Source organism: Saccopteryx bilineata, chromosome 2, assembly GCF_036850765.1.
Source record: "Saccopteryx bilineata isolate mSacBil1 chromosome 2, mSacBil1_pri_phased_curated, whole genome shotgun sequence".
NCBI lineage: Eukaryota > Metazoa > Chordata > Mammalia > Chiroptera > Emballonuridae > Saccopteryx > Saccopteryx bilineata.
The window spans coordinates 147,550,356-147,563,818 of NC_089491.1; the positions used below are offsets into that span (position 1 = coordinate 147,550,356).

The 13,463-nt window shown below is 35.4% G+C and overlaps 1 protein-coding gene across 1 annotated transcript in view; it reads right to left on the reverse strand.

Moving 5' to 3' along the window:
- Positions 1–13,463, reverse strand: part of ADAMTS20 (ADAM metallopeptidase with thrombospondin type 1 motif 20) — a 223,736-nt gene that overhangs the window by 161,944 nt on the left and 48,329 nt on the right. The window contains exon 4 of the mRNA XM_066258150.1: positions 492–751. Coding sequence (XP_066114247.1) covers positions 492–751 — 260 coding nt within the window. The remainder of the gene's footprint in view (positions 1–491; positions 752–13,463) is intronic.

The window sequence follows — 13,463 nt, forward strand, 5'->3', positions numbered from 1 at the left end:
GTACATCCCAAGTTTGCCAAAGCAGCTCGATTAGTAATAGCTTGTCCTTTTGTCCCCATAAATACACTTATAACTTAAAAGTATCATGCATTCCAATTTCTGATTTGGCCAATGTATCAGTAATAAAAATAATATACCCTCGCCTCTGGCAAAAATAGGGTACAATTTTTAAAATTTGGATTTCAAGGGCAAAAGAGCAATGCTACTAGGATCTTCCCTGTCACTAGGGGGCAGAAACCATTCATCTGATGAAGTAAATCAAGTGTTTTCCACAAGTGGCTTCAGAGATTTTTAAATGTTTTAGAAAGGTGTCCAACTAAGAGAATGGGATATTTACTATACATCTAATTAAAGTAAATTTAATTATTTTTGCCTTAAACGTAGATACAACTCATTTACCTCTTGAGTTTGGGAAATGTTTAAAATTAAATGTGAGAAAAATATTACATCAAACAATTTTGGAAATATAAAGGACTTGTACAGTTACTTACAATGGATATTAGAGTTAATACATAGTGCTGCAAATTCTGTCCATGATGCTGAACCATTTTAGCATCTGCTGTCACCATAACTTCCACATATCTCGGATATGATAAAAAACGTTTTTTCCTGGAATGTAACTGACTTCTTTGATTTTCCAGTGATATGTTTTTTGAAGGGTGTCCTAAAAGTATTTCCTTTTTTATATTGAGCTCTTCATTCATGTTGCTGTGGTTATGAAAAGGTAGCGTGGTTTTCTTTATTTGACTTTCTGGTGGGCAGGGAGGGAGAATAAAATGTGCAGTCATTAAATTAAGTGACTAAAATATGAAACAAAAAGAAGTAAAAAATATTTAATACTTACATAGCTTCTTCCAGTGTGAAACAATAAAAGCACAAAAAAAATATTATTTAAAACAGTGTTATACAGCATTTTCATGAGTAAATAAAATTCATATTTTCATAGTACTAACAAAACTGTAGCTAAGTCTTATTTAAACAATTGTAACTACTCAAAACCATTAACCACTGCATAGAAAATAAAAATAAGTCAAGGAGTTCCTATGTTTTTTTAGTAGGTGAACGGGGCCCTCAATTTACTGATGGCATTTAATCTCACTACAAAGTAATCATACTGTGTAGGATAAAATGTTATAAAATAAAAAACAAGTTTTGTTACACAATATGTGAAGAACATAAAAAATAACAGAAAATCAACCCATATAAAAATAGGTAGCTTTTCAAACCCAGAAAATCAAATGTTGATATAAATTTTATATTTGATTATACAAAATGCCTGATGCTTTTATGTTTTCTTATTTAAATACAGCACTGAAATTACTGAACACTGGAGGTTATTATAGCAACCACTTTTAAGTCCCATGCATTTACAGAAGCCATTTCTAAATTCTTGATAATCTGTGCTAATAGAAAAATCCATAGGCAGAATGAGTACTTGATCCTATTTTCCTTCTTCAGTGTGTTCCTCTACTTTTCTCTCCTTTCTTATTTTTCTCTGCTAATTTAATAACAATTGTTTGGTGAAAGTATTTGGAAAAGAAAAGTGAACCTAAAAAAATCAGGTAAGAAGAAATAAAAGTTCCTGGATACATAATAAGCCAAATAATGAATTCCAAAACAATCAAGACTAAGTTGTAGTATAAGAATTAGACTTAAGACTGTATTTTAATAGAGAAAGAATTAATTTCATTTTAAAGCAGAAATCCTACGGTTGTAAGATGAAACTAAAGTTCCAAATATTGTTTCCACAGATGAAATTTTTTGTCTAATTCTTAAAGCCATCCTGCCTTTTAATATTACTATGCTTTTGGATTTTAAATTTCATTCCAGTAAGAAATTCTCGAAATTTGGCAAAATGAGCATACAGTGCTAAAACTTTGTTTTACCATTCTTTTCTCGTGGGGTGATTCACCCAGTAAAATACCCATGACCAATTATTGGACCCTTAAGACAATCACAGCTGTACTTATAAATACAAATCTCAGCACTATCAGGGCAACGGTCAATATTCATGTTTCAATTTATTCATTCCCCTATTTCATTTATTCAAAATAGACATTTATTAAGTACCTTCTGTATGTTGGGAAACATTTAAAAATTAAGGCACAAACAGCACCTCATTTAGTTTATACTCTAGTAAAAACAGATAATAAATAAGCACATATTTAAGGATAAAATTCACTTAACTTTAAGTGCTTCAATAACAATTCCACCGAGACAAAATGAATCTACCTACCCACATGGCTAAAGTGTACCAAGTACTGGTACAACCACTTTGGTAAGCTCTCTAACAATTTCTAAGTGAAGCCAGACATGTATCTTCCCCATGACAATGTAATTCTACTCTTACATATTCACCTAAGAGAGGAAAAACATATGTCCATAAGAAGACTTGTACCAGAATGTTCATAGAATATAAACCAGTGGAACAGAACACAGAGCCAGGAAATAAACCCTTACATATATGGTTAAATGATATGTACCATAGGTGCCAAGATAATTCAGTGTGGGAAAAAAAGTCTCTTCAAATGGTGTTGGAAAAAACTGGATATCCACATGTAAAAAAATGAAATTGGACTGAAATCATTCATAAAAATTAAACTCAAAATGGATGAAAGCCCTAAAAGTAAGACCCAAAACTCAAACTCCTAAAAAAACAGAGGAAAAGCTTAATAACATTGGATTTGGCAATAATTTCTTGGATATCACACAAAAAGCACAAGCAACAACAACAAAAAAAAATGAAATGGGACTACATCAAATTTGTAAAAGTCTGTTTAAAGTCATTCAGAGTAAAAAGAAGACCTATTAAATGAGAGAAAATAGCCTGTCCAGGCTGTGGAACAGTGGACAGAGCATCGGACTGGGAAGCAGAGGACCCAGGTTCGAAACCCCAAGGTCACCGGCTTGAGCACAGGCTCACCAGCTTGAGCATGGGAGCATAGACTGACCCAATGTCAGTCTTCAAGCCCAAGGTCAGTGGCTTGAAACTCAAGGTCACTGGTTTGAAGCCCAAGGTCTCTGGCTTAAGCAAGGGGTCACTCACTCTGCTGTAGCCCCCCGGTTAAAGCACATGAGAGAAAGCAGTCAATGAACAACTAAGGTGCCACAATGAATAGTTGATGCTTCTCATCTCTCTCCCTTCCTGTCTGTCTGTCCCTAACATTCCCTTTGTCTTTGTCTTGCCCCCATCCCCTCAAAAAAAAGAGAAAGAATTTTTTTTTTTGTATTTTTCTGAAGCTGGAAACGGGGAGAGACAGTCAGACAGACTCCCGCATGTGCCCGACCGGGATCCACCCAGCACACCCACCAGGGGCGAGGCTCTGCCCACCAGGGGGCGATGCTCTGCCCCTCCGGGGCGTTGCTCTACCGCGACCAGAGCCACTCTAGCGCCTGGGGCAGAGGCCAAGGAGCCATCCCCAGCGCCTGGGCCATCTTTGCTCCAATGGAGCCTTGGCTGCGGGAGGGGAAGAGAGAGACAGAGAGGAAGGGGGGGGTGGAGAAGCAAATGGGCGCTTCTCCTATGTTCCCTGGCCGGGAATCAAACCCGGGTCCCCCGCACGCCAGGCCGACGCTCTACCACTGAGCCAACCGGCCAGGGCAAAGAGAAAGAAAATATTTGAAAATAATATATCTGGTAAGGGGTTAATATCCAGATTTAAAAAACACACACACACACAAATCTACAACTCAACAAAAACAACAAAAATGAGCAAAGAACTTAACTAGATATTTCACCAATGATAATATACAAATGGCCAATAAGCAAATTGTTGGAGACTGCAAGACAGGGTCCTTGTGGTTTAGATTTTTGGGGGACCGAGGTGTGGGGGACTGGCAGTAAGCTGACAGTCTGCCCAACCCCACACCTCACTTGCTTGGCTAAGTTGCTAAAGGCTAAGTTCTTCCCCACACCTCCATGTTAGCTGTGATACTGGATTATTTCTACTTGTCCTATCCACCATGTCCCTCGGAGAGACTGGAGGCAGTTTTCTTTTTACTCTTTGTTTTGTGAAGTTAAGATGTTATGCAGGGTAGAGGGTTTTCTGCACTTGGAAGAATTCTTGGGTTGCTTTGGAAATGTGACTTTGTATCAGAGATCTCTTTGATTTGCTAATGACTTTGCTCTGCCCTATAAATAAAGCAGTTTGAGGGTTGAGACTTGCTCTTGCAAGCTATCAGTGTTGCAGAGACCTCCCGATCACATCCTTTTTCTATCTGAGCTTATTTCTTTATTCTGCACTATTCTTACTCAGGACCTAGACAATTACTAGCTGTGCTGGTCCACAACAGCAAATAAAGAGATGCTTAACATCACTAAATCATCAGAAAAATGCAAATCAATACTACAACACAGGTATCACTTCACACCCTTTAGGATGACTACTATTAAAGCCAGAGGCCTTGGACAGTTTGCTCAGTGGTTAGAACATCAGCCCAGCATGTGGAAGTCCCAGTCTGAGCACACATGAGAAGCAACCATCTGCTTCTCTTCCCCTCCCTCTCTCCTACTTCTTTCTCTCTTCCCCTCTCATAGCCAGTGACTCAATTGGTTCCAGTGTGACCCCAGGGACTGAGGATAACTCCATTGGTCTGAGCATCATTCCCAGTGGGGGTTTCCAGGAGGATCCCAGTGGTGGCTCATGTGGAAGTCTGTCTCTCTCCCCTCCTTTCTCAAAAAAAAAAAAAAAAAAAGGCCAGAAATGAGTGTTGGTGAAGATGTGGAAAAATTAGTCCTTGCAAACTGTTGGTGGCATTAGAAAATGGTGCAACTGCTATGAAAAACAATATATAAAGGTGCCTCAAAGGATTGCAACTAGAACTACCATATGACCCAGGAACTCTGTTTCTGAATATATATGCAAAAAAAATTAAAAGCAGGGTCTTTTGTGTGTGTGTGATAGAAAGAGAGAGAGACAGAGAAAGGGACAGATAAGGACAGACAGAAAGGGAGAGAGATAAGAAGCATCAATTCTTTGTTGTGGCACCTTAGTTGCTCATTGATTGCTTTCTTATATGTGCCTTCACCAGGGGGCTACAGCAGACCAAGTTACCCCTTGCTCAAGCCAGCAACCTTCGGTTCAAATTGATGAGTCTTGCTCAAACCAGATGAGACCACACTCAAGCCAGCGACCTTGGGGTCTGGAACCTGGGTCCTCCGCATCCCAGTCCAACGCTCTATCCACTGCACCACCATCTGATCAGGCTGAAAGCAGAGTCTTGAAAAGATATTTGTATACCCATGTTCATTAAATTATTCACAACAGACAAAAAGTGGAAGCCACCCAAATGTCCATCGATGGGTAAAACGGATAAATGAAATATGATATACATACATACAATGAATTCGGCCTTAAAAAAGGAGAAAATTCTGTTACATGCTACCACATGGGTTAGACTTCAGGATATTGTGCTATATAAAACAAGCCAGTCACAAAAAAGATAAGTCCTGTATGATTTCATTTATAAGGAATCTAAAATAGTAACATTTTAAATTGAGTGGTTGGTTGCCAAGGGCTGTCAGCATCTGAGAAATCTCCCAAAGTCTGTTCTGCCTGAATGCTAAGAAATCAACTCTCTCTCCAGCTCACACTAGTAAGTAAAAGGGAACACAATCCAATTAAGGAAGCACTGGGGCTTGAAGGAGTCAAACTGTCAAAAGGTCAGCTAGTAGAGATGGCTCTGTGCTAGAACAATAAAAGAAATAAGGACTCCAAACTAGAATAAAAACGTTAAATGAAATATGTAGGGAAAAAGTTTCTAGAACAAAAATACATAAATTTCAAATTTAATTCTTCAATTCTGGAGGAATTAATCAATAGAAAAATAAAAAAAATAACTAACATCAGAATCCGATGGACATTAACAGGATACAAGCAACTTGATGCAAACAAATTTAGAAACTTTTTCTAGAACATTTCTAAAAATATACAACAATCAAAACTGACCCACAAAATATTAGAAAGCCTACACACCTTCATATTTTTACAATTGAATCTTAATCAATTATTCCTAAAAAATCCAACCTCAAAGTGCTTCACCAATAATCATCACTAAACGTTGAGTGTCTATCTCCCCTCCTCTCAAAAATAAAACAACGAAAAAAGTTTAAACAGCAGTACTCTCTCAAATACTTTTAAAAGAATTGAAAAGAAAAAAACAATCCCAAACTTTTTTCATGAGATTTTTTAGAAGATGCTGCAACAGAGTATCTTCATGATCTTGGGTTTAAAAAAAAAAAAAAAAAAAAAAAAAAAAAAAAAAAAAAGAACTCCTTAGAACACAAAAAAATCTAACTTTTATAGTCTTTATGACTATTCATTTGAATAAATGAAGACTTCAAACTTGTGTTTAACATAAAACACCATTACTGGAGTAGGAAAAGGCATCTGCAATAAATATAAAAACAACGAAGAGCTTATATACAGATTATATAATTAATTACAAATCAATAAGAAAAAAGACTAAAAATAAATGAGACAAATATTTCACAAAAGATAAAATTCAAAGGCAATAAATGTATAAAATGATGTAGAAAATTACTTATAATCAGAAAAATACAAATTAAAACAATAAAACATTATATACCAAGTCAAGTGGATAAAATTAAAAATACTGACAAAACAGGTATTGAAAAATAATGTGGGGCACTGGAACTTCTCATATTTCGCTGGTAACAGTAAAAATTAGCATATTTGCTTTGAGAGATGTCAGTGAGGGAGGAGAGAACACAGGTCACACAGCTTAGAGCAAAAGGGAGAGAGTTATGGCTTACCATCAACTTTTCTTGTTTACTTTTAAATCTTAATGACTGTAGGTGTGCATATATAACTCAAAAATAAGCATATTACCAAAGAAAAACAGAGATACTCAGTAGAACTTCCCATTTTGAGGGGACAGATGATTTTAAAGAAAGAGAGTCAGCAAAAGTAAGAAAATGGGGGGGGGAGAAAACAACATTAGAGCATCATTAATATAAATAACACATATTGCTTACTGTAAATCAAATCCATTTCTGGTAAATTTACTTGTATTCACTCATTTGTATAACATAAGCACTATTGCTAATTCCATTTTACAGATTAGTAATCTACAACATAGAAATCAAGAAACTCACAAACACAACTGATCATTATTGGAGCTGAAAATAAAAGAGAACCAAACTAAATAGATGGTTTATTATAATAAAGGTGAAATACTTCAACACAAGACAGCATGAATTTTGTCACTCTCATAAGTAAAAGGTGATAAAAATAAATACAACAAATTTTAATGTAGTTGAAAAGAAAAATTAAAAAACACATTTTTTGCCCTGGCTGGTTGGCTCAATGGTAGAGGGTCAGCCTGGTATGCGGAAGTCCCTGGTTCAATTCCCAGTCAGGGCACACAGGAGAAGCGACCATCTGCCTCTCCTCCCCTCCCCCTTCTCTCTCTCTTCTCTACCCACAGCCAAGGCTCAAATAGTTTGACAAGTTGGCCTGGGCACTGAGTATGGCTCCATGGCCTCGCCTCAGGTACTAAAATGGCTCAGTTCCCGAGCAACAGAGCAGCAGCCCCAGATGGGCAGAGAGCATCGCCACTTAGGAGGTTTGCCGGGTGGATTCTGGTTGAGGCACAGGTGGGAGTCTGTCTCTTCCCAGACTCTCATTTAATTAAAATAAAATACATTTTTACAAATACATATGGCTGCAATTAACTACATGGGAAGAAAGCAACAGATGACAAACAAGATTTAGAATTATGGTCACCTTAGGTGATGAAGAGGCAGGTGGACAATATGGGAAGGCATTTGGGAGAAGTATGTGGCTGCATGTTGGTTTTATCTACGTAGTATTTCATATTGGCTCATATATTCATGATATGTATAATATTATCAAGTTATTAGCAAATAATATACAAAACTAATTCTATTAAAACAATATGACAGCTAGCCTCGCTATTGCTTCAATAATGCTAGCTAAAGCAGGAAGACAATGAAACGAAATATACAAGTATAAATATTAGAAAATTTTTTCATGATTTTGCAAATCAACAGCTTCTATAACTAAAAACTACAAGAAACTCAACCTAAAACTTTTAAACCAACAATCCTCAACACAAGAATAACTAAATAATGCAATACTATGTAGCTGTACTATGTAGCTATTAAAAAATAAATTGGGTCTATGTGTTGTGATATGAAAAGATGTCCATGATGTGTTTTTAAATTTAAAAAAAAATGTAAGTAGCAAAGTAATATGTATAGTATAACCCAATTTTTTAAAAACCTTCCAAAATAATACAAATATATATTCATAAAATTATGTAATGAACCAAAAAGGTATGCAAGTATACACCTCAAACTTTCTGGCTGTATTAGATAGGTATAAATGAAGAGAGGGAGAAGAACTATAAAACTCTTTAACATCTCAGTGTTCTTTAAATCATTGCAATGAACTTGTTATTACTGTAATTTTTTAAATTATACTACAGTCGTCCCTTGCCATATCACGGTTCACTTTTTGTGGTCTCACTGGATAGCAAATTTTAAAATTGTATATATCTAATTTTGTATCATGGATTTTTCACTATATCACAGGATTTTGCAGTATCTAGGTATTTTTATATATTTATTATTTTAATTATTTTTTCGGTAAAATAAGCATTTTCTAGAGTGCAGAAAGTGTTTATAAGAGTGTAGGAAAGGTTAATAACAGTGTGGGAAAGGTGTATTAAGAGTGTGGGAGGGTTTATAAAGCCTTAAAATATATGTAAATAATAAAATATATATAAGGTCACTACTTCATGGCTTTTGCCTATCGCAGGGGGTTCTGGGACCTAACCCTCGCGATAGACAAGGGACCACTGTACTATTTTTTTTAAAGCATCTGTAACTATTTTCCAGGCTAACCATTTATTATTACCCTTTTTTTGTTTATATTTAAGCCAAGTAACAAATGATGAGGTGACCTTTCCAAATATCCTAAATAAATGAGCATATTCAATTCAATTCAATTACATCATTTCTATGCAACACTTGTCTTTCTAATTATGTTCCATCAAGTCAAATGCTAAAATAATGTCTGGTCATTTAGTAATAACAAGTGTATTATATCCAAAACTAATTTAGATCAAACCAAACCATCAAATCATGAACATCATGCAACACAGACAATCTGAATATAACCCTTATTATAGCATACTGTATTTTGAAATGCAAGAAAATTGTTAAAGCTAATAATCCACAGAATATAAACTACCAAAAATTGTTAAACAATAATGTAATTAGAAACACATAATGCTACTTAAATGCCCCATACTTTGGGAAAAATTTCCTTTGACCAATTCTCTAATACATATGATTAATATAATTTTAAAATAGATTGGCATTTATTTAAGAAAAAAAAGGAAAAGAAACCAGACCCTCCTGTTATCTTAGTTTTGGGAATCTGTGGTCCTCTACACACACAGTTCAGAAGTAGTTTATTTGATGCACTGTTAAGTTTAGCTGACAACCATTCCATAGCAAGAGTTTCTTGATAACAAGGGCAGTTTGTTGATTCACATTCTAGTATGAGCTTCTTATCTCATTGCAGATGGGTTCTTCGATGAGTTTGGGTCTAGCATACCACCATTAACATGAAACAGCTAGCAGCCACACTCTCCTTGACCAAGAATCTGGTTGGCCTGCTTGAGCAAATTTCTTTAAGCTTCAATAGGATCATGTGCTAACTTTGAGTAGAATTACAATGCATGAAATGAGATTCTTAATTGTACTATGTCACAGGGTGGTACTCTAAACTTGGCCTTAATTATCCATCATCAGCCTGGGACTGAGCTAGACTCTTGACATTAGAACTGAAGACTATATAACTCTAACCATCTTCATGCTTCTGGCATACAGATGTGATGACAGTGTTAATAACTAACATAACTGATTACTTATATTAGGTGTAGGCAACCTATTAAACAGTTTTCCTGCACCTCTTCATTCACATCTCACCATTATGGAAAGACATTATCACTAACATATCTACTTCACAGAATTGGGGGCAGGGGGAAATCCCTGTTTTGGCAAAAAAAAAAAAAAAAAAAAATTTAGTGAATGTATAGTAATTAGAGACCTATAATTCTACTTGAAAATCCTACCATAGCCTCATATTCAAAATATACAAAAAATGTACAGAAATTAATATCATTTTCATCTCCTATTCCAAGTTTCCCTATTTCGACTACTATGAGCAATATCCTCTAATATCCATGACACATTAAACTGTATACTACCATTGGCTCTTCTTTATCTTTGCTATTTCTCCTTCAAAATGTTCCTAGTATTGCACCTGTTGTCACAATGCCCTTGCCTCTAAACTCATTCAAGTCTTTTTCACCTGTAATTAGAATCATAAATGCAAAATTAGACAGTCTCCCAAAGGGTCCTACTACCTTTAATCTCTTATCCCTCCTAGTCATCCTTTATTTATATCCAAAAAAAAATGATTTTTAGGAATATCCCTTCTTTTTTTAAGGAATATCCCTTTTATCTCATCCTTACTCAAAAATTTCTATGGGCCCATATTGCCCACAAGATACATACCAAGCCCCTGACAACCACCAGCCCACCATTAAACATACTCATCACCAGTCTATAAACTCTCTAAACACTGAGAACACTTTTGGAGGGCAATGTGTTCTGCTCTCATAAGTTCTCAATAAATGTTCATGAAAAGAAGCAGAAAGGATTAAAAGAAAGCAAGGAAAAATGATGGAAAGTTGGGATGGAGATTGAAGAAAAGACTATATTGAGGAACAAGGCAAAAGAACTTCAAGGTAAGGGTGATATTAATTTCAATGTACAATAACATACTTAAAAGATGAAGAGGTTGCCTTTGACTTTCCTGATATCAAGTATGAAATTCACTTTGGCCTCTATACAGAGGCTAGAACAATACTCTATTTGGCCAAATGAGAAAACAAGCTTTATACTTGTCTAATAGCAGGTAACCCCCCATTCTAAATATGAAGGCACAGAATCAAATGAAGTATATTCTAGACCATCAACATTTCAAACCACTTGTTAAATGCCCAGGAAGACTCCCAACTCAAAGAACTGGGTGTGCTTTGAAATAAGAGTGATCATATCAGATATATTATAAAATCTAATTTGTTTTCTTATGATTTAAACTGTTTTATGGGTTTATTATGTCCTAAGTTGCCAAACTGAGTTTTGTTACTAATACTACTATCGTCAACAACAAACATTACTTAATGAGTGCTCGCTCTCTACCAAGTGCTGGTACACTTCACATAAGTAATCTCCTGTACTATTAACAACTCCATAAGGTAAGTACTATTATTCTCGCATTTTATGCATGAAGAAAATGAACAGGAATGTTAAGTAAACTGCCCAGGGTCACATAATAAAATATAATTTGGAACCTATTAGGTTTTTACAACAGTAGTATTCTATGGCAAAAACTTCTGAAAATCTATAGTCCTCCATGATTTGTCAATAGTATTAGAACTCTAACTCACCATTTCAAAGACATTCACAAATTAATAATTAGAACTGCACTTACTACTACTAAGTTTGGAAAAGACTGTGGACTTGCCTGTGGCCTGCTGAAACTTGAAACATAAAAGAATCATTACATCATTAGTCCACACTGCATCCCTGAATCAGTTACTATTACAGTGTGCATTTTGAAACAGACATGTGACACCCAGGTTACATGCTATTTCATCAGCCATCAACTAAATAAGTGGCATAACAAAGAAATGAATTCAGATTTCCTCAATATCAATTATTACATCTGAATGCCACATCACATGACTCTTCTAAAGGTCACATATGGTAATACATGCAGAATGTTAAGAATTTAGTAACCAGGATCATAATGGAAAATGCTGCCTCCTACAAAACTAAAAGAGGAACTAGCTACTCAAATTCATTAAATATGGGTCTATTTCTCCATGCATTACAAAAATATAGAGCTGAATCAAGACTGGATATAAATGCAGCTAGCTCTACATTGCATAGACTTGAGAAAGATCTGGTACTGTCCTTTCATTCTAGCGCCCCAAAAAGAAAAAAAGGAGGGCACTGGAAAACCCATAAAATCACTCCCTTTAATCCTGCATCCAGCAAGAAATTCTAGTCTCTTGCTAACTGTGCTGAAAGGGCAAAGAGTACATTGGTCAAGTATTACAGAGTAAATACCCTTTCTTCCACATTCTCAAGAAGCCAACCCATGGGGATTGCTCTAAAAATCTGTAAGACATATTTTCCTAATAAGCTCAATCAAGGATTTTTGCACAGATCATGAGTTGAAAATAAACACACATCCATTCATAAATTCAAAGCCTTTAACATTTCTTTCTCAGTGGGAAGGAATATTCACTAAGTGTCTCTTTCCATCTTTTGGCTTCCCAACCTCTACACATGAAGAGTACAGAAGAGAAATTGTATCCCTTGGCCTTTTACAAAGTACTTTTCCACATAGTCAAATCCTATCCTTTGTCAGGAAATCTAAGCAAAATGAGACTAAGACAAACTAACCAAAAATGTAACACAAAATTCAGAAGAATTTAGATAGACAATTATATATTTTTTTAAAGATTTTTTATTTATTTTTTATTTATTTATTCATTTTAGAAAGGAGAGAGAGACAGAGAGAGAGAGAAGGGGGGAGGAGCAGGAAGCATCAACTCCCATATGTGCCTTGACCAGGCAAGCCCAGGGTTTCAAACCGGCGACCTCAGCATTTCCAGGCCGACGCTTTATCCACTGCACCACCACAGGTCAGGCGACAATTATATATTTAACAATGTGATATATAAAACTCCCACTCTTATCATTTCTTGAAAAGATGCTTAAAAATCTTAGAAGGTAAATGCATTCCTTAAAAAAAAATCAGTTATTCAGAATTCATGTTGAACACATATCTAGTGAACTTATTTTGCAAGTGTGGAGGGCTGCTGGTTAGAATATAGCATAACACTATTAAAATTGACACAGTACAGAACTCTGCCTTATCAATCTTATCTTGCTATCTTCAGAAGAGTCTTCAGGGCAGTCCACTTCTAAACTATATCCACTTACTATAACTTAACAAACAACATAGAACTCCCTTTGTTCTCCAGACTTTTACATGAGTTGCTCCTGAGTTAGAAGAGTTCGCACAGTATCTGTTGATCTGCCTCCTGTATGTGTAATCATTCCAAAAATGCTTTGAGGTCATTTTAAGTATAAGCACTCTTAAATCCTGCCAAAATGCAGTTAGTTCAAAGTGAGAATTTACAAATATTATAACTTATTTTCTCTCTTTCAATTCAAGTACTGGTATAAGATTTTTTTTCTACACAAAGTAACTTGTTGAAATGAGCATGAGCATTTGCTTCTTTTATTATTAACTATAATTTTTTTTATTGAATATTTTTGAAAAAGTTATAACAAAAAAAAATCTACAATGTAATCTAAGCTTAGG